Source organism: Delphinapterus leucas, chromosome 7, assembly GCF_059928025.1.
Source record: "Delphinapterus leucas isolate spDelLeu-1000000601 "Yukka" chromosome 7, BTC_Dleu_Yukka2, whole genome shotgun sequence".
Taxonomy (NCBI): Eukaryota; Metazoa; Chordata; class Mammalia; order Artiodactyla; family Monodontidae; genus Delphinapterus; species Delphinapterus leucas.
The window spans coordinates 94,216,516-94,237,470 of NC_143135.1; the positions used below are offsets into that span (position 1 = coordinate 94,216,516).

Sequence of the window (20,955 nt, forward strand, 5' to 3'; positions counted from 1 at the left end):
AGGACTGCCTGTTGCCACCTGAGTGGCTGGCTGAAGAGTGGCCCATAATCCTGGGTGACCAGGAGGGCTCCGGTTCAGGCTGGCAGTGGGGGGAGGCCTACCTTTGACGGCCACGTGGACGCTCTGGCTGATGGAGAGCTGCGGCTGGATGAGGACGCTGCACAGGTACTCCCCTTCGTCCATGCCCTTCTGCACATCAGTCAGTTTGAGAGTCCCGTTCTCGAACACCACCTGGCGGTGGTTGTCGGGCAGCAGGAGGGCATCCTTATACCACTTGATGGAGTAGTAGGGGTAGCCGATGACCCTGCAGTTGATAAGGGTGTCCCGCCCGGCGACAGCTGTGATGTTCCTCATCGCCCGGATGCTGGGGGGGCCTGGGCAGGAGTTGGGAGGGAGGGGGAGAGGAGGGGCGATGGCGCGGTTAGCCAGGGACGGCCGGGCGCTGCCCCGCGATGCTCTTCTCAGTTACTTGGACTCGGAAACTCTTAGGGGATGGAAATTTGGCAGGGGGAGAGGGAGGCCTTTTTTATAAGACTAAAGGCAGAGAGCTCCCCTGGTGGCGCAGTGGTGGAGAGTCCGCCTGCCAATGCAGGGGACATGGGTTCGTGCCCCGGTCCGGGAGGATCCCACATGCCGTGGAGCGGCTGGGCCCGTGAGCCATGGCCGCTGAGCCTGCGCGTCCGGAGCCTGTGCTCCACAATGGGAGAGGCCACGGCCGTGAGAGGCCCGCGTACCAAAAAAAAAAAAACCCACAGAAACAAAAACAAGACTAAAGGCAGAGGTTGGAACTGGGGGCACCCGTGGTCTCTCCCGGACTCACTGTTACTATCTTCAATTAGTTGCAAACAGACATGTTTCATTCATGCCCAGGGCGAGACTCCATTTCCCTAACGGGATAGGCTAGATGAGCGAACTGAAGCCTCACCAAGAAGTTACTGGGATTTGGGAGGGCGAGTCCTCATTTATGAGGAGATTAAGATTCAGGGGTTAAAATGGAAAAGTAGAGAGTTTGTTATTTTCATTTGATTTGCTCATAATGGTCTTGTACCAAAAGGGATCGCACATACATTAACTATTTAAAGGACGATAGGAAGGTCTTCAATGGATGATTTTCTTTCAACAGGTAAATGTGTTTTGTGGGCCCCTGAGAAGGGGCTATAAAGAGGGGCTCTGATCACACTGGCGGAGGGGAGGGAGTGTCGTCACCTGGGTCAGGTAGGCGGATGGCCACGTGGGAACTGCAAAGGGGGCTCAGAGGCCACCATGCAGTGTTAGTGCTGGAATGGGTACATGAAACTCTGGGCTTCCAGCTCCCCCCCACCCCAGTAGGTGAGGGGCAGGACCAGGGCATCTCCCACGACCCTGCAGCTCTGTCCCCTTCCAGTTCAGAGAGGGCGGGAGGGTGGCCAAAGGGAGGTCACATTTCTCATGGGGGGTCGGACACCTGGCACAGGTGAATTTAGCGTGAACCCCCCGCTCCCCTTCCCCGTGCCCACGACAGCCACCAGCGCCCCTAGTCCAGTGCCCCCTCTCTCCCACTCCCCTGTGCCTCTTCTGCTCTCGTGTCAGGGCTCACTGGTTGGGTCAGATGAGGACCAATCTGACGCCACAGGGCTGCAAAGAGCTTCAGAGGATCCTCTGCTCTCCCCACAGCAACCTGGAGACCTGAGGCACGGGGATGGTCATCTTGAGGACTCCTTCCCCCTCTCTTGAAGGTGCTTGCCTTGGGGCACCCTCACCCAGCCTGAGTCCCCTATTCTTGATGGCTGGGGTCTTGGAGGGTAGCCAGGGGAGGGTGGACTGAGAGATGCTGGTGCCCTGGCTCCTGGCTGCTTACACCCCCTGGAGTATCGTGGGAGTGGGATACAGCTTCGGTGGACACCCCTATCAAAGGGCAAGCCTGGCCCCACTTCCCCTTCCTTGTCCCTGGCCTTGCAAGGCCCCGGTGGGACTGTAGGCACCAGTGGAGCGCTTAGTGTGCCTGGGGCCAGAGAGATTGATGGGGAGGAACGGGGTGGGGGGCAGGATTGTGGGAGGGGTGAAGGGGTATGGGGAATGGGAATGCAAAGGGGGAGAACGGTACCAGACACACACACACACACACACACACACACACACACACACACACGAATGGATGATGGGACTTGTGGAGGGCAGGGAAACGGGCAGAGAGAGGAGAGGGACCTCTATTAAAATCAAAATGACGATTAATAATAAGTACTAATCACCACAAGAAGAATGGTAAGCACAGAGATGGCAAAGGAACTCAAAAGCCTATTCTGATATTTAAATGTAGACAGGCACCTCTTACGTTTATTCGCGCCTGATATTCAGCACTGCCCACCGAGTTCCGTGCCGTGCACCGGTACACGCCCCCGTCGCGGATCTGGGGCCCCGTGACATTCATGTGGCTGATGGTGGTGCCGTCGGACATGGTGTACTGGCTGCTGCGGTGGCTTCCGTCCCGCATGATGGGCTCGTCGTCCAGGGCCCAGGTGACGGTAGGGGGCGGGGCGCCCTTGGCTGCGCACATCAGTGAGAACTGCTCCCCGGGGTTGACCACCTTCTCGCTGAAGGACGAGACGATGCGGGGCGTGCCGTCTGCAGGGAGCGAGGAGCCCCCTTAAGGGTCACCGAATCACAGAGAGACCATCCCCCCAGGCCACCCCACCTCGTCATGGGGAGGAGGCAACGCAGAGGACATAACAATGGTAAAGCACTTCCGCGTACTTCCAAGATTCACGTACCATCCGCAAAACCCTGTTTAGTGCACGTGAATGAAGACTCCTGGATTTGAATCCTCCCTCAACTACCTGTTAGCTCTGTGTCTTTGGGCAAGTTACTTAACCTCTCTGAGTCTTTCCATCTCCCCTCTGTGGAGGATGGAGATAATGGGGATAACGTTTATATCCTCCTGGATATATGTCCTCCTGGTACTGATGACGTGAGGAGTAAATGAACTGATACATTAAAGATGCTTACACAGCACTTCGTAAGTGCTTAATAAATGTTAGCTCCTCTCAACTTTTCCTTTTCTGCCTCTTTCTCCTCCCTTTTTAAATAAAGCCATAGAGGCTCAGAGGTTAGCTATGTGTGGAACCAGGACCTGAACGGTCCAATTCCAGCTCTGATTCGAGTGGGAGGGGTGCTGGTGCTGTAGCTCTGTTAGCAAAAGTCTGAAGCTTGAGCCTTAAAATGAAAGCTGCCCGGGGCAGTGGTGGTGATGGGGTCTCTTTTGGGGCTTAAGTCTTGGTTAATGGAATAACCTTGGACAACACAAGTAAACCCCCGGGGCCCCACTTCCTCCATGGATCATGGGGGATGTAATCATTAACCCTGGCCATCCTTCCACACAGGATTGCTGTAAAGGATTAAACTAGGTGCTAAATCCTTGAAAAAGTCAAACACCAAAACACACATACCAAAAAAAAAGCAAGGCAAATGTAACATGGCACTCTACATCCCACCCACATTTCACACCAAAATGCTGACGTTAACTCAGGCTGCCGGCCCCTGGCCCCATTTCTGAGGGAGACCCTTATTTCCAACCTGGGGAGAGCCTGGTGCCTGGTGGAGCCTGGTACTGCCCGGCGTGGCCACTGCCTTTGGTCTCTCCTCTGCCTCTCCCCCCAGCCCTCCCTCTCTGGCTGCCCCTCCCTTCCAGCTCACTGCCCCTCTCACCAGCCTCATTCTCCACATCCCAGCTCTGAACTGGCGGGTACCAGCTGTCCTGTAAGATCCACCAACGGCATAGGGGTAGCCCTCAGAGAGAAAATGCACTGGGTGGGAGTAGTCTGCTCCTGGGTGGGGAGTAGTTCAGACAGGAGGTCCCCTGAGATGAAAGACACCCATTTCACACTAGGTTGCACCCAGCTGATGTGTTTCCTCATTGGGAAGAGAGACCAGGGATGGGGCAGGACGAGAGGAGGCAGGGGCTGAGGAAGGCAGTTTGCTGGGCACTGGGCGAAGGATGAGGGCTTAGTTTCGATGGATGCCCAGCTCTCATGCCCCACTTGCCAAGGAATGAGGACCCCTGGGCTGTAACAGTGAGACAGATACCCGTGGGGTTTGCCTAGGTTTGGTGTTTTTGTTATCACAGTGAAAAATCCTTGGAAGGAACAGGATTATGGGAGCAACAAAGGAGCTGGGGAACCACTAAGTTTGTTGGTAAGGATAGGGCCTCTGCTAACTCCCCCTGCATCTTTGTGCAAATATGGAAAAGGTGCCTCCTCTGCATGGTCACAGCCCAGTGTGGGTGCATGGCTTGGTAAGTGGAGTGCAAGCTGGATTTCAATCCTCACCCTCTTAGTTGAGCACCTTGTAGAGTGAACGACCCGAACAACCATACACAGAGGTGCTGGGTGCGGAACCTTGCGGGGGTGGTAGCTTTAAAAGGAGAGAGAAGCAGGTAGAAAGCCAGGTCCATGGTAAGAAACAGGGCCTGCTGTGAAGAGACCTCAGGCAGGGAGAGGATTCAAAAATCCAGAGGTTCCCAGCACCCTTCCAGAGCCTCTGGGAGACCGAGAGTCTTTGAGACCCTACTGAAGGCCCTTCTAATAGTGAAGTTCTAGTAATTTTGAAGGGCAGAGTCAACAGAGTATGCGGTTAAGAGCCCTGAGTTCAAACCCCAGCCCTCTTCCTTAGCAGGGCCGTGTGACCTTGGGCAAGTGACCGAAGCCTCGGCTTCCTCAGCTGCCAAATGGTTATTATAAAATAAAAAAAAAAAGTGTCTCCACACAGGGCCCTCGGGAGGGTTAAACAAGACAGTGCATCTGCCTGGAGTGCTGTGAGCGCTGGATGAATGCCTCCTGCCTCTGGCCCGGCTGTAGGAGCCCTGAACCCGCCCGTCTGCCCCGGCGGCCCCAGCTCACCCTCGAGCACAATGATGGCGAAGTCCTGGGCGGTCTGGGCTTTGCGGGTGGCGAAGCACTGGTAGGCCCCGGAGTGGCTCTTCTGGGCCGAGGTGATGAGCAGGGTCTCGTTGCTGAGCCCGCGGATGGAGATGGCCTCGTTGGGCAGCAGCAGCTCGGTGTTGCGGTACCAGCGAATGGTGAACTCCGGGGAGCCCGTCAGGGCGCAGGAGAGGATGACCGTGCTGCCAATGCCGGTCTTCAGCTTCTTTGGTGTCAGGGTCACATGAAGAGGGTCTGCGCCGGACCAGGCAGGGGAGGGGCGAGGGAAAACAGGGAGGAAAAGAAAAGAAAAAGGACTCACTGTGAGTGGAGTGTGGCTAGGGGTGGGCTGTGGTCACAAAAGGCCCCAGGAGTCAGGAGGCCCTGATTCTGTCTCCAAGACTCTTTGTAGCAGGGGGGACCAGGACGAGCGAATTCCTTTCTCTAGGCCTCAGTTTACTCATCTGTTGAATGGCAGGGTCAGGCCAGGAGATGTCTCTACGTCTGTTATTCTGATGGCCTGTGCTTTCCTGATGTGGGCCCTTTGGCTGGGCGGGGCTGGGAAGCTCCCTTTGGCTCAGGAGGAGGATGGGAGCTCGTCTGGTTCACTGTCCTCGCTGTCACCCACCCTAGAAACCAGGGGGGCACCCGTGGCCGAGCCACCTGTCTCCTGTACTTATACGGATAACCACTTGCTACCTTCTGCTGGTCTGGCTTCCTTTATATGCATCAGTTAATCCCCTGCCCTTCATCCTCACCACCCCTGTCCTGCAGCTACTGGCCTGGACCCGTGCAGCACTCTCTTCTCCCTGCCTCCCTTTTCCCTGTGTCCCGCCATCAGTTCTCCATGCTGCAGCCAGCCACCGCCCTGTTCAGAACTTCCACGGCGCCCAAAAACTCAGCGTGGAATTCAAGGCCATCAAGGCCCTTGGGGACCTGGCACCCTTCTCAGCAATGCAGTGTCTAGACCAGCAGCCTGTGTGCTTCCTGCACACCCAGAGTCTCACCTAGAGCACCCTTTGCCCCCTCTACCTACTTCCTACTCATCCTTCACATTGAACTCAGGTGTCCTCTCTTCCAGGAAGCCTTCCTGGACACCACTCCCCTCCCAGGCTGGGTTAAAGATCTCTCTTCTGGGGCTCCCTGTGTGTAACTAACACAAGACTAAGGTCATGGTCTTCTAATCACCACTTTGTTTCTATCTCTCCCTCTGGACTCTGAGCCACTTGAAAGCAGGGCGGTGTCCCTCATCTTTATATCACTACTGCTGTCTGAGTCATGTTGATTGCTTCACTGGCTGGCTGGCTGGTTACCACCCCCAAGCTGGCCTCTCTCCCTTCACCTCCATGGGCTTGGGGTTCTGTACAGGAGGCTTGGACCCCCAACGAGGGAGCTTGCAGGAGATGGGGGCACGGCAGGCCCGTCTGGTGGGGCACAGTCAAAGCACACACAAGTCTGGTCACACTGTGCTCTCCCTACTCACTCCCAGAGCCTCTGCCTGCTGTCCAGGAAATGCCAGTGCAACATGACGCAGGTGGCATCCTGCTTGTCCCAGTCACCAGCCAGGGCTCTCAGGGCCCGGCCAGCCAGCCGCTCTCTCCTCACTGCCCCTGCACGGGCTAGGATGCGTGGGAGGCTTTGGGGCAGAATGATGCGGAGTATGGAAAGCATTGCTTTCCCCTCCATGAACCTGGCAGAGAGGAGCTATCACAAGGATGGAAGACAGAGAAAAGCCAAGTCACTTCCCTTTGAACCTGGTTGTCCAGCCAAGCCCAGTGTGGGAGAGGGTGGGGAGCTGTCTCAGAGGAGAATGAGGTGTACCCTTCCACTCGGGGGCAGGGGCAGGCGGTGCGTGCACGCAGCTGTAGGCAGTTACTTACTGTGTGTCTGTGTGCGTGCTCTAGGATGACAGTGTGTTACGTGGAGGAATGTGTGTATCTGTGAGTGTATATGGGCACCATATATGTGTGCACGTGTGTATGGGGAGGTGGGCATGTGATCTTTCAACACATCTGCCTGTGTGTGTGTGTGTGTGTGTGTGTGTGTGTGTGTGTGTGTGTAAGTACCTGCCTGCCTGTCTGTCCTGAGGCAGGAGCTCTGAACACCAAATTACTCAGAGTTAGGTTTGCTACTTTTCCAAGGATGTGGGGGTACGTGGCCCTCCTGACCTGTTCCCTGAGACAGTGTGTGTGTATGAATGTGAGTTTGAGTGTGTGTGTGTGTGTGTGTGTGTGTATAGCAGGAGGGATTGAAGGTAATTCTAGACCAAACAATTTTGGACAGTGCTTAGGTCAAGAGGGTACTAATCCTGGTCCTTCTACCTGCCTCCTCTGCGGTCCAGGGTTTGTCTATACAAGAGGACCGCCCCTTCCCCCCAAGCCTTCAGCACTGTAACCTAAGCATTTGTATTATGAACTGTTGCTCCCAGAGCATTTCCTGGGGCTGTTCCTGCTCTTCCAGCTTCACAGTGGATTCGCAGAGGGGGGGCTCCTCCCCACACTGCAGGTAAATGTGCTCCAACTGCCAAGACCCCCTTGACTATGGGGAGGACACTGGGCCCACATCTGGGCTGAGGGCGACAGGACAGCAGAAGGCCAGGAGGGGGTGGGCTCTGTGTGGTTCTCTGGTCCACCTGAGGGTCCGCAGACCTGCAGCTCTGTGCTCATGAGATAGGTGGTGAGCTGGGCGGAGAGCATCTTTGGTCAATCTTAACGGCAGAGCGGCCCTTTCTGCAGGATGGGGATGGGATCACCTCTGGACGGCCTCTTTCTGCCGCCCAGGCCGAATCCCTCACAAAGCTCTCGGGTGCAAAGTTCAAGGACTCAGGCTACTGCTGCCCCACAGGGGTGAGATCCCACAATCCTGGGTCTCCAGATCTCTAAATGTCAGCCCCGCTGCTGCCAACACGTTCCCTGCAGCCCCGAGAGCAGGGAACTCGAGGGAGGGATGGCGGGGGGAGGGGGGCAAAGGATGCCCCTGGGTCTCATAAATCCCCCTCCAGGGTTCTTTCCCTAGCTTCAGCCCCTCTGCCTCGACCTCTCTGCCCTTCCGGCAGCTCAGCAGCAGCAGGGGTCTGCGAAGACCTCCTGCTCTCCACACGTGCTCCCTGGACCCTGGGGCTCTGGGATGGGGAGGAACAGGAAGGACCAGAGTTAATGCCCAACTGGCAGGTCCTGGAAAGGCTGCCTTGGGTGTTTACATCCGGCGTCTGCCCTGATCAATCGGTACCTCTATTAATTATCACTAAATATTCTGAATGTCGCCTCTGGTGGGTTCATATGTCCTCTGATGGATTCACATCAGCATTGTTTCCTTTAGTATAGACTCTGCCTCCTCCCAAGAAGCTGAGAAGCCCCGTGAGCTTATCACATCACCGTCATTGTCCCTTTTGACCCTCGTGACCTCTGGGAGGTAGGAGGGCCAGGGTTATTATCTCCTTTGACAGAAAAGGGCACAGAGGTGATGCCCAGGGTTATATGATTTTCCCCAAGTCAGTTACTATCTGGTGATATCAGAACCAAAAGGCAGGTCTTCTGATTTCAAACCCAGTGCTTTCCCCAGGACACCAACCTGCCTTCCCCAACCAGGGGATCATCCCCTGGGGCCAGCCAGAGGCAGGGGCGGCTGCCCCCACGCCCCTCCCCACCACACACGGCACTCTCAAAGGTTACTGAAGCTGGAAGAGGGGCTTCCCCGCTCACCGATGACTGTGAGGGTGCCTGTGGCCTCTGCTGAGCCGAAGGTGTTGGTGACCTCACAGATGTAGGTGCCGCTGTCCTCGGTCCGCAGGTCACTGATGGTCAGCCCCGTGATGTGCTTGGTCCAGCGGCTATCAGCTGGGAGGGGTCGGCCATCCTTGAGCCAGCGGATGGCAGGGATGGGGTAGCCAGAGGCGGTGCAGGGCAGCTCCATGTTGAGGCCGGCCCACACTTCCTGGGAGTGGAAGCCGTCCAGGATGGTGGGGACCGACTCGGCCGGGTCTGGAAGGCAGAGGACACGAGAGGTCCTGGCCAGCCCTGGGTGGGAGCAGGGAGGCAGGCCCCCAGAACTTGCTGCCCACCGGTGCCCGGAGTGAATGATACCCAGTGTGCAAGGCTCTCTGTGTCTCCCTGTGCCCCAGACTCTGGCCCAAACGCTCCTACTCGGGCCAGATGGAGGCCCTGAGAAGCACGGCTGGGAGCAGGGGCTGGGGGAGGAGAGGATATGGTGGGCAGACTAGGCTAGAATGACAGACAGACAGACAGAGGGAAAAAGGGAAACAGCAAGAGACACAGGGAGGGAGAGACTTTCATACAAACAGTCCCTGTGACATGAGGATCATGACATCTTGGGTTTGTAATTCTGGTCAGTCTCAGTCTGGGCCCGTCAAGGATGGGCATCCCTGTCCCCTCCTGTCTCTTGCCACCTGCAATCTGGGCAGGCTCAGAGGGGGCAGCAGGCTCAGAGGGGGCAGTGCCTTTCCACCGGGGCCCAGAAGGGTTCGGAAGTTAAGCCTTCCACAAAGCACACTGGCTACCCCAACGATGCTTCTGTTTTTTGCATTCCCAAACCTAGAGAAAGCAGCGACTGTGGGCCTGCGCCCTACATTGCAGGAGGCCTAGGCCCTCACTGGTGGGATTCTGTGTGTGATGCCCGTGTTATGTGAGCGGCGTGCTGGCTGCTACCTCAGTCTAGTTCTCACCCTAAAAGGCCTCTCTGGGTTTTCTGCCCACCGGGGACCTTCCCCTGATGTAAAGCTCCCATAGGCTCCCTCTACCTACATATTACAATCCACACTTCTTATCCTAAATTAGGCCTTCTGGGATCTATGATCTCACGCCAACCAGGTCCCTGGTCTGGCCTGCCTACCCCCCCACCCCCGACCCCTTTCTGATCTCACCAGTTCCCCACTCAGGGCATGCTGTCCGCCAGCCCGTTCTGCTTGGCCAACTCCTACTAATCTTTCAAAACCAGCTTCAACGTCACCTCCTCTGGATGCCTCCCTCAGGCCACTTTCACTGGATTCCCATAGTTTTCCTTTGCTTTCATTTTATTTTCAAGCAGCCTTTTCTTTTAAAGAAAAAGAATGAAAAGTGCAAATATGCACATGACAAAACTTCAGAAAGTAGAGGAGAGCACACAGTGCAAAGGGAGTCCCCCTCAGCCCTGCACCCAGCCACCCCGCTTCCCTCCCAGGGGCGACCACTGTCGCCACTCCCCACCAGGCCCTTGCCAACAGCACAGCACTTAGCACCAGGCCGTGTATCTGGCTCCCCTGGAAGGCCGAGAGCTCCTCGAGGCAGCACTGATCCCCTACGGCATCTCCACGTGCCTGGCACAGAGCAGGGCTACTGAACCATAAATGTCTGAGGGAGGGTGAATGGGGGCACGTGGGCATGGGGCGGGCCGGTGGTCTGCCTTTTCCACATGACAGAACTTTACAGGCTCATGGAATAGTAGAGCTGGCTTAGGGACTCGGAAGGCACACACAGATGAGGGCCTGGAGACCAGAGAGGTGCAGTGACCTGCTCAGATCACACTGCAGAGCCAAGATCCGAAACCAGGTCTCTGCCACCCTTGTTCAGTAAATGGGGTCTGAGACGGAATAATCTAACCCCGGATTCTGCTACAGAGTGAACCGTGAGAGCGCTGACGCCCCTCTCAGCCCCTTCTTGACTAAATGGGAAACTTTCTCTGTCCTCAGCTCACCCGCCCCCCGCCCCCTTCGGAGACAGGCTGAGCTAGGAATGCTCCTTCCCGGGGAAAGAACTTTCCAGAAGATTCTCTGCTCCTTCCCTATTGTCCATGGCTTCTCACAAGGAGCCTGAGACTGGGAATCAGGAGACCCAGGCTCCAGTCGGCCTGGGTCACTGATAAGCCATGTGACCTTGGGTGAGTCCTATGATCTCCCAGAGCCTGAGTTTCCTCGTCTGCACGTGGAGGTGATACCACTGCTTCCAGATCTCCTAAGGCTGTTGTGGGCAACAGAGCAAAATGTGTGTCAAAGAGCTCGAGTGACACTAACCCACCACGCAGACATGCCCGGCGATTACTATTCTGCCCCCGCCCGCCCTCCCTCCCTGCCAGCTTCTGAGGCCTCTTCCCCATCCTGTGGGAATGGTTGGGCTAAACAAACCCAGTGCCAGGGAAGAATTACTCAATGTGACACTTAATTGATGCAAAATACACAAATTCCGTGGCGCACTGCAGAATTTACAAGTGGAGGGGCCCATGGGGCGGTGGAGGAAGGGGCTGGGGGTGGGGATGGAATTAATCGCCGAGTCTCAGGCGTGAAATTAAATTCTGAGGGAAAGAAACCTCTTTCATTACTCTGGAGCAGAAGTAAAATGCTGTGGTGTGTATGGTGACAGCCTGGGGGGATCGGGGGCTGCCAGGGCCAGTGCAGGGCTGGGAGACAGATGGCCTGGTCCTGAGAAATCTCTGGGGGTACGCTGGGGCTGGGCTGGCGGGGGGTAGGGGTTCAGTGTGCCCCGGGGTCGGAGTCGGGGGCTGCTGGGACCTCTCCCAGCTGGTTGAACAGTGCTGCCCTGGAATATGACTTCTGCACCTGGCTCGGCACCCCGTGAGCTGGGGAACCCTGGTCCAGTCTCTCAACCTTTCTGGTCCCTGGTGCCTTCCTTTATAAATGCAAATGATGGTGCCTCTTCCACAGAGCTAATGCCCATGACAGCACTTGGTAAACTCCAAAAAGCACCTCGATGTGACGAAGGGTTATTAGGTTGTATTTTTAGGGAGCTCAGTCTTTTCTCACAACTGCCTCCTCTTCAGAGAATTAACAGAAAAGTGAAAAGTCCTTCCCCGCCCCCGCCCCCTGAGATGTAGTAGGAATAATAATCCAGCGACAATAGAACAATAATAACAACGACCACAACAAACAGAGCAGCTACTCTCTGCTGAGCCCTTCCTGTGTGTTCGGTCCCAGGCTAAGCTTTCTACGCGCGGCACCCTGTTTAATTCTCACAACAACCCCAAGGAGAACATGTCACTCCCATTTTACAGATGGGGAAGCTGAGGTTTGGAGACATTATTGATTTGATGCCAGGTTGTACAGCTAGTGAGTGCTGAGGCTAAGACTGAAACCTTGGTCTGATTCCTGAGTCCTTTTTCCAGTACGTCTCACTCTCTCCTTCCCCCGTCCCTCCCTATTACTTAATCAAACGCCTGGTGAGAACTGAGAAAACCACAGGTGTGGTTGCTGCCCTCATCCAGTGACCATCGATAAGGCACTGCGGAGGGGATCATTCTGCCCCTTCCTCTTGCCTTTGTACCTGGTGAGGAGGAGGGGCAGCCATCCCTTGGGGTGTGCCGGGCTCAGACACCCTCAGCCACCAGGTGCCTTGGCAGGGCCCAGCTCTGCCAGGACACGCAGCTGCATCTCCCATCCCTGATTCCAGGGGCTGGCCCGGAGCTTCTGGCCAGGGAGGGATGACACCCTTCCCGACCACCAGCCCCAGGAGCTCACAGGGTTCTGGCCACTAAGGAGTGAAACATCTCAGTTGAAAGCTGCCTTGGGACTGCCTCAACTCTGGGAGTGGATCTGAAATGTGAGGCTCTGGGCGGAGGCCTGAGCCCTCCTGACACGAATCTCCTTCTGCACTGCCTCACTTGGGTATCAGTTGCATTTTTGCCGAGACAAGCTGCTTGTAGATTGCCTTGTCACATCACATCACATCAGGGCCCGCGTCACTCCTGGGGCCCCTTCCCCTCCGCTCCTAACGTCTTCCACCCTGTCGCAGTCATCTTGTCTATTCTTGTCTCTCTGTTAGGTTTCTGTTTTTCTCTGCCCTATGTTTTTCTCTCTCTGTGCCCATGCCTCTCCCCTTTTGTCGTCTGGCTGCCTCCCTGTCTTTGCTTCTCCGTTTCTCTATTTGGGCTTCATCTCCGAGTCTCTGGTAGCATCTCCCATTCTCCGCATCCCCACCCGCCATCCCCAGCTGGTGGGCAATGAGAGCAGAAGGAGAAGGATTGGCATATCCTCCAGTTTAAAGGGTGCCTTTTTTGAGGGACAAGAGTGGAAGTAAGATTAGTAGGATGAAGGGGCTAAATATTCGTGCAGGGGAAAGGAGCAGGCCTGCAGGAGGGAGGATTTCTGTGCCTTTCCCACAGCGTATGAAAGGCATGCAAATGAGATGCAAAACACTACACAAACAAGTCCCTATAATCTGGAAGGTAACCACTGACACGTTTGGGAATTGGGCTGCAGATGGCAAGGTCTAGCCACAAAGATGGGGCCACACAGCACAGCCCCATCTCCTCCCCCACGTGACAGCGCAGTTTCCCTTGGCACTGATTAATTCCACAAATATTTACCTAGCACCTACTATGTGTCAGGCACAGGGCCAGGCTCTGGAGACACAAGGGGGAATCAGAGAGCCCGATCCTCGCTCTCCTGGCTTCCGCTTTTCCGCTCTTGCCCCCAAATGCACCAGGCAAATAAGAGGGGGTCCTGGATAGAGTCACCTGCTGGTCAGGGTAGTCCTCGCCAAACCACAGAATGTCAGAGGTAGACAGAATCTGAGCTGTCACCTAATCTAGCTCCTTTTTCAGAGATCCAGAGACATTGCATGATTTGGTGGGGGGGGGGGGGCTAGTCCCCAAACCCAGGTGCTCTGACTATCAGTTCATCTCCCTTCCAAAAGCCACTCTGATCCCACCTCCACAAGAGCAGAGATTTTCAAATTGCAGGTCACAAACTATTAGGAAGTTATGAAATCCATTTGGTGAGTTGCGTCCAGCATTTAGATAAATTGAGATGGGATAGAATAGAATAGAAAATATCAGAGTGCATCGCGATGCATGTGGTAGGAAATACCAGCGTGCGTTGCATAGGTCATGATGTCTGTGGATCACTGTCCACAGTGTTATTCCGGAAAGCCTTCCTTGAAGAGCGCCAAGTGCCCTTCTTTCTTCTGTGACTGGGGCACGTGTGTGGTATTTGATTAGCCCCTTCCATGAGGGTGTGCAGCTGGAGGATGCTGGGGTCAGGGGGCTCAGTGTGAATTCTGGCTGTGCCTCCCACTGGTTAAACAGTTGGGGCAAGTTGCTTGGCTTCCCTAAGTTCTGGTTTTCTCACCTGTAGAAATAAGGAGAGCAGTGCACACCTCACCAGGCTAGTATAGTGCCTAAGATACAGCACATAAGTGAAATTTCTGGCACACAGAGGGATTCAGTAAATATTAGCTTTCATCCTTCCATAAGGAGCTATAATCACTCCAGAATAAAAATCCTTATTTAATTTAGAGATTTATTTTTTTAACCTTTTGTTTGCCTACTTTCAAATGTTGTGAGGTGGGCTATAACAAAAGACATACATGTATTCAAAAATAGATAGAATAGAATCCTAAAAAATTCTTGGGGACACAAGGAAATACAAAATCTCCCTAATCCAATCCAATCCCATTGAATCATTACTATGTTTGCATAGCAGATTGTATCTATGAACTTCCTGGCAGCAAAGGCAAAAAAGGAACGACAGGATAGGTTCCATATCCCTCATTATTTGATAAATGGTAAAATAACAGTTCTTCAGGAGAGTTAAGCTTTCTCAGGTATAGACTCCTGAAAAGAATTTAACTGTACGGTCCTTATATGAAGGATACCCAAAACCAAACTGGACAAGGTCTCCCCCAGTGGTTTCTGCACCTGTGTTCTTTAATCTCCTTCTCTGAATCCCCTGAACACACAGCAGACTCCCTGATCAGTGGTGCCGACATGCCCACCCAGTCCCGGGGGTGGGCTGGTGCCCTTCCTCCCCAGCCTTCTCGCCTACCTGTCACGGAGAGGCGGGCCCCGTTGCTCTGCCGGGTCTCCCCGCTATACTTGTGCTTGGTGATGCAGCGGTAGGTGGAGAGGGCGTCCTCCTTCTGCACGTCAGAGATGTACAGCCCGCCGTGGTAAGTAATAAAAAACCTGTTTTCTGGAGACATAATCAGGACACAGTCGATTACTCCTCTGGCTGGGCACACTACCAGAAGCAACTTGGGCCTGCAGGTGGCCTTCTCCTAGGCCAGGACTGCTGCCCGGGGGAGGGGAGGTGATGGGGAAAACAAGGGGGTGAAGCTGAGGTAGTGCTGAAGGCAGGAGAGCATCTCTAACCAATGAGGATTTTCTATGTGCAAATCAATAGAAATTGCAATGATTATTCCTTTAAATGTAGATACTTCAGCTTTTTACAGGAAGATGTTGGGCTTTGGAGTCAGACTAAGATCTGGGTTCCAATCTGACTCTTTTACTTATTAGCTGTGTGACCTTGGGAAAGTTACTTAACCTCTCTGAGCCTTATCTGTGCAACAGAGTGCAAATAATCCTTCATAGAGTATTATTATTATTAGAGTATTATTATTATTATTATTAAAAAATAATAAAGTGTCTGGCACACAGTGAGTGCTCTCTTAGTGAATATCAGTCCTCATCTTTCCCATCTCTTTGCAAGAGTTTGCAAAGCTTTAATGTTCATTGCTTGCTTGTTCTTACAATTGTTTGAGGTGTCATCTCCATTTTAAAATCACACAGCCAGTAAGTGGATCAGAACTCAGGCCTTCCGGCTCCCAGCTCTCCCTTTGCACTGAGCCTAAACACAAGCCTAAATCCCTTTCTCTCAGTTTTCATCATTTATTCACCCAAGAAACAATTATTGAGGATAAGCTATACTAAGAGTGGGGACGTGGAGACACAGATTTACGATACTAATTCATCATACAGTTTTTGATACCATTTTGTTCAAGGCAAAGGTGCCAGCACTGCGCCCTCCACGGTCTCACTGCCGTGACAGCGCGAAGCAGAAAGACAGAGTAGTTTCACCCATTTATCTGATTACGAGACAAGACTACACTCCGAGGTAGAGTGGATTTTCTTGTCCAAGGTCCTAAGGCAAACCCTGAACTTGAGCTAGTCAGGGCTGATTTTAAAAGGGGGAGAATGTGGACTTGAGGGTTGGGGAGGGGCTTGCATCTGGCTTTGGGACTCTCTAAGCTCATGGTCTCCCACCCAAGACCCAGCTAGACTGAGATCGAGAAGCTAACCTAGGGTCCCTCTGCCTGCTCTCTAAGGGCACAGCTGCTTCCCCAGGAAGGCATAGCAGACCTCAGGCTGCCATTTTCACCAGAGGGGGCATCAGAATCAGGACAGTGAATAATGACTTACAAGAAAGCTGCAGGGGAGAGGGTAATGCTGACCTCATACAAAGGACCTGCTAACATTGGACTGTCAGGCTTTCATAAGGAAACGTTTTGGGTAGCCCCATGTCCTTCAAATCCTATTATTTTGAGGTCTGCTTCCTCCCACCTGGGTGCTGAGTGAGCCCTCTCAACCACTGACAACAGCCCTGATACTGGCTCATTCTCCTATTAGGAATATTCTGTGGTGTCTCATCCCTCCAAGCACAAGCCCAAGATCTCAGCACCAGCAAAGAGGGACCTCACCAAAGGATACTTTCCAACAATGAAAGCTGTAGAATTGCAGGGTTGAAAAGCTGAATGTGCTTGACCACATCTTTAACAAAGCTTCTCTGGCCTTCATTTGAATACCTCCAGGGCCGGGGAACTCACTACCTTATTTAGTGGCCCATTCCAAAATTGATAGCTCTGACTTTGAGAAAGCTCTCCCTTGCTCACCACTGAGCTCCATGGGTCCTGGTTTCTACTTGTTGGACCCTTACAGAACCAGCCTATACCTGTGTTACTGACACACTCCCTCGCAAACTGGAAGGCAACTATCATGCCCTTTGACTTTTCACCAGGCTAAGCAGTCTTTGGATTTTATTTTTTAATCGTTATTTAGTATGGTTTTAAATAACTTCATCAATCTGATTGATCTCTCGCTTAATAAACTTTGGTTTATCTACAAATCTCGGAATTTTCCCTCCCTCCCTCCCACTCTCCACCCTCCTCTCCTTGTCTCCCTCCCTCCCTCCCATCTCCTTTTCATGTATCTTTGTACAGGACTAGACCTGCTATGTGGCAGGCACTTTGCCAAGTGGTGGGGATCCAACTGTCAGCTTATCTGACCAGGGTGGAATAGAGCAGGGCTACCAACTTCCAGCCTAAGCTGCATTAACTTTTTAGGGGAGATTGAGTGGGGGTGGGGAGGCAGACCCATTATACTACTGCTTCATACTCTGCCCGCAACTAAAGGCTCTGGTCGTGTGTTTGCAAGCTGCGGCTAGGCCACTTTCCTTCTCTCCATCCTTGGACACCTGGCCGTGTGGGCCCAGGTCCAGGACTTCACACGGATCCCTGCTGAGTGGCATCCTGTTGGGATCTCCCTAGATGAGCACTTGGCCAGCTGGCAGCCTGCCTGGAGCTTGTGGACCCCTGCCCCGCCCCCTCCAACACGCAGACCACACCTTGTAGACTCCCGCTCAGTGCTGTGGGTAAAAGATGAAAAGGAAGCGGGAGGGAGCCAGGCCCTGCTGCCAGCAGTCAGAAGACCCACGGGGAGCACAGAGAAAGCCTGGCTCCCGCACCAGACTCTGCATGTGCCGTTTTGTCTCCATGTTGTGACATCCCAAAGTCAAATGCGGAAGCTCTCCCGTAATTTATTATGTAACTGGGACTGGAATGCAGAACTACTGGAGGGTGTTGCTGCCAATCAGAAGTATCAGGATTGGAGGTGGTGGCGGCAGTGGGATAAGGAAAAACAGGAAAGACCCTAAAATCAACCCTAGCAACCCACAGGTGCTCCAGCCTGGACGGCTAGGACCCTGTTGTCGCCAGAACGACGCTGACAACGGCGCACTTGGCCCTAAGGAATTTTAAGCTGGGGAGGGGCGCTGCCATGCTGGTGGTGGGGAGCTGGGGTTTCTATAGCAACGAGCAGCTGCTGCACCTGACGTCTCACATCCTTCCTTGTCCTCATTTCCCCCCTCCCTTCCCCCCTTCTTGTGCATACTTAATTGCCGTAACATTTCCAGATACAGTGTATCGCTCCTGAAACAAAGGCCGGCCGCAGCCAGGGGGATGCGCAGCGAGCAAGACGGGAAGGAGAAATCAGGGGTATTATGTTAATCCCCACTGGGGGGGCTTGTGCAACATCAGTTCTGCATGTTTGACGAGAATCAGATGATCCCTGCTGGGGAAGGAAGGAGAAGGGGGCCCGTGGAGTGAGAGGCATACGGTGTGGAGAGCGGAGGAGGCACAGATAGCTGGTGGGGGGTTCAGAAGGGCCAGGGCTCCAGCGGGGCGCCCTGACAGTCTGGCAGCCCATCCTCCGCAGCCCAAGTGGGACCAGCTATCCTTGGACTGGGTAGAGGAGCCATTATCCCACATCTTGTTTCCTCCTCCTCGGGGCAGGCTGCATCCACCTGGAGGAGGACAAAGTGGCAGCCAGGACCACCACGTCCAGCCCCCAGCCCGAGGCCGTTTGGACATGCGCGTCTGGGAGCATTTTTGGTTGACACCATAACTTGGGGGTACCAATGGCATTTAGTGGTCAGGTTAGAGTAACAACAACTATTCTACCCCAAATGCCAACAGTGTGCCCATGGAGGATCACTTTGTTTTAGGCTCTAGGACCAGGATATGGAACTGTGTCTAAATGTAGACTCTGCCACTGGCGCTGCCTGACTGGTGCATCTCAAAGTCTGCAGTGTCATCTGAAACACGCCTGCGACCTGAGAAGTGCTGTGCATGGTTAATGAATCCTTTTCTTGTTTTTATTATTACTCGAATACTCCAGCCTGCTTCACTATCCTTTTTCCTGGTGATCTGGAGCACAGCTCTCCTTTTTTTTAAAGCTAAATATTTATTGAGCATCCATTACATGTTAGGCCAAGGGCTTTAGGAACATTATCTCATTTAATCCCCACACCCCTTTGAAATGGTTATTATTGTTGTTACTAACCAAAGCACAGAGAGGTTAAATAACCCACTCACAGTCACACAACTAATAAGTGGTAGAGCCTGGACCATTAGTCTACTTCCTATGCTCTTCCAAAGCTCTGTGCTAGGCTGACTCTCCTAGAACAAGAGCACTTTTATAGGGACACACGCTCAGCTGGCCTCTGCCTGATTGCTTCTGTTGATGGGGTCCTCACTTCCTCACGAAGGAGCAGTCATCCATTCAATTCAGTTTGGCTCCATTTATCGAGTCTTTGTGGAGCATCCCTAGGTACTGAACTGGGCTCCATGGAGAAGTCTTGAACTTGGTATCCACCCTCTGGGATTCCACAGTTAGAAGAGAACGTTCTTCCACCAGGAAAGCTTTGGCCTTCAGTGTTGAGGGCTGGTGAAGGGTGGGGAGGGGGCTCGATGGAAGCCATTAGTGAGAAGAGGAGGATGAAGAGGGGTCGAGCCACCCAGCACTGGGGGACAAGCCCAGGACTGGGACTTAGGAGGCTGAGTTGGAGCCCTAGCTCTGCCACTAATGATGGGGTATATACTGGGTTAAATAGTGTCCCCCCAAGTTAATGTCCTCCCAGACCCTGTGAATACAAATAGAATCAGGTTAAAACGAGGTCATACTGGATTAAGGTCGATCCTAAATCCAATCTGACTGGTGTCCTTATAAGAAGAGGGAAATTTGGACACAGGTGCACACGCACAGGGAGGAGGCCATGCGAAGATGGAGGCGGAGATTGGAGTAATGTATCTACAAGCAAAGAAAAGTTAAGGATTGCCAGCGACCCCAGAAGCCAGGCAAGAGGCAAGGCGGGATCCTCCCCTAGAGCCTGCAGAGGGAGCAGGGCCCTGCCCACACCTTGACTTTGGACTTCTGGCCTCCAGAACTATGACACAGTAAATCTCTGTTGCTTTAAGCCACCAGTTTGCGGTAATTTGTTAAGGCAGCCTTGGGAAACGGATACAGGGTGACCCTGGGGAAGTCCAGTCCTCTCTCAGGCCCTGTTTTCCCACCCATACAAAGAGGGAAGGGGTGGAGGAGGTATGTGTTTTTAACTGTGTTTGTACATTAGAATCACCTAAGAAGTTTTTAAAATTAAACTCAGAATCTCTGGGTGTGTGCCCTGGAAATTGGTATTTTTTTAAAATTTATTTATTTTTGGCTGCGTTGGGTCTTCGTTGCTGTGCGTGGGCTTTCTGTAGTTGTGGCGAGCGGGGGCTACTCTTTTGTTGCGGTGCGCGGGCTTCTCATGGCAGTGGCTTCTCTTGTTGCAGAGCACCGGCTCTAGGCGCACGCGCTCAGTAGTTGCGGCTCGCGGGCTTTGTTGCTCCACCGCATGTGGGATCTTCCCGGACTAGGAATCGAACCCATGTCCCCTGCATTGGCAGGCGGATTCTTAACCACTGCACCATCAGGGAAGTCCCTGGTATTTTACAAAAGCTTTTTGGGTGATGTAATGTGAAGCCAGGGTGGAGAACAACTGGATTAGAAAAACTAAGTCCCCTTCACTCTGGAAATGGATGTCTCTGTGATCACACCAGACTTCTCTGAGTTCCATTTCTCCTTCAGGAAAACGGAGATAATAACTAGGACTCAGGTCACAGAGTTGTTGGGAGAATTAGATGAAAGATGAGTTACTGCATGGGAAAGTCTCCAGCACGTGGGTGGCACTGGTTAAATGTCATCACAAGTGGCTCCATCTCAGGGAGATGGTGGGCTGCACACCGCTGGGGGGCTCTCCACCCCTCCCTGTGGCCAGGCTCCCTGCAAAGTCTCCCCCTTCCTCTCGGTAGCTTGGAAGTAAAGGAGGCCCTCCTTGGCAATTCAGAGGCCTTGCACACACATGCTAAGTGAGCCGAGAACATCTTTTCTGTCTTCTTCTAAGAGGTCAGAGAGTTGGGCCTTGGAGACTCCCCAGAGCTGCAGGAGTCCCGGAGAGGTAATGGACAGAAACCTTGGGGCTCCTGGTGGCCCCGGAGGGCTGGGAGAGAAAAATCTGTCTTCTGCAAAGGTGGGGCCCTCTCCCTGCCCTCAGGGAGGTGTGAGGGTGAGTTGGTGGGGAGAGGGTCCCGGGCAGAGGAGAGGGGAGGAAGGGTTTGCTGGAAGGTGTGACCTGGATAGATCCCCCTTCAACCTGTAGAGCAAAGGAAGGGAATTACTGAGTGAAGCAGGGACAGCAGCTTCCTAACTGGCCCTGCCCCTCCTCTGTCTATTCCTAGGAGGCAGC

At 53.6% G+C, this 20,955-nt stretch overlaps 1 protein-coding gene across 1 annotated transcript in view; it reads right to left on the reverse strand.

The window, feature by feature from the left end:
• Positions 1-16,517, reverse strand: part of DSCAML1 (DS cell adhesion molecule like 1) — a 103,015-nt gene extending 86,498 nt beyond the window's left edge. The window contains exons 1-7 of the mRNA XM_089915893.1: positions 16,505-16,517; positions 14,662-14,808; positions 8,594-8,872; positions 8,267-8,328; positions 4,872-5,241; positions 2,305-2,601; positions 102-374 (exon numbers count right to left, since the gene is read on the reverse strand). Of these exons, the coding sequence (XP_089772019.1) occupies positions 102-374; positions 2,305-2,601; positions 4,872-5,241; positions 8,267-8,328; positions 8,594-8,872; positions 14,662-14,808; positions 16,505-16,517 (1,441 nt within the window). The remainder of the gene's footprint in view (positions 1-101; positions 375-2,304; positions 2,602-4,871; positions 5,242-8,266; positions 8,329-8,593; positions 8,873-14,661; positions 14,809-16,504) is intronic.
• Between the last annotated feature and the right edge of the window lie 4,438 nt (positions 16,518-20,955).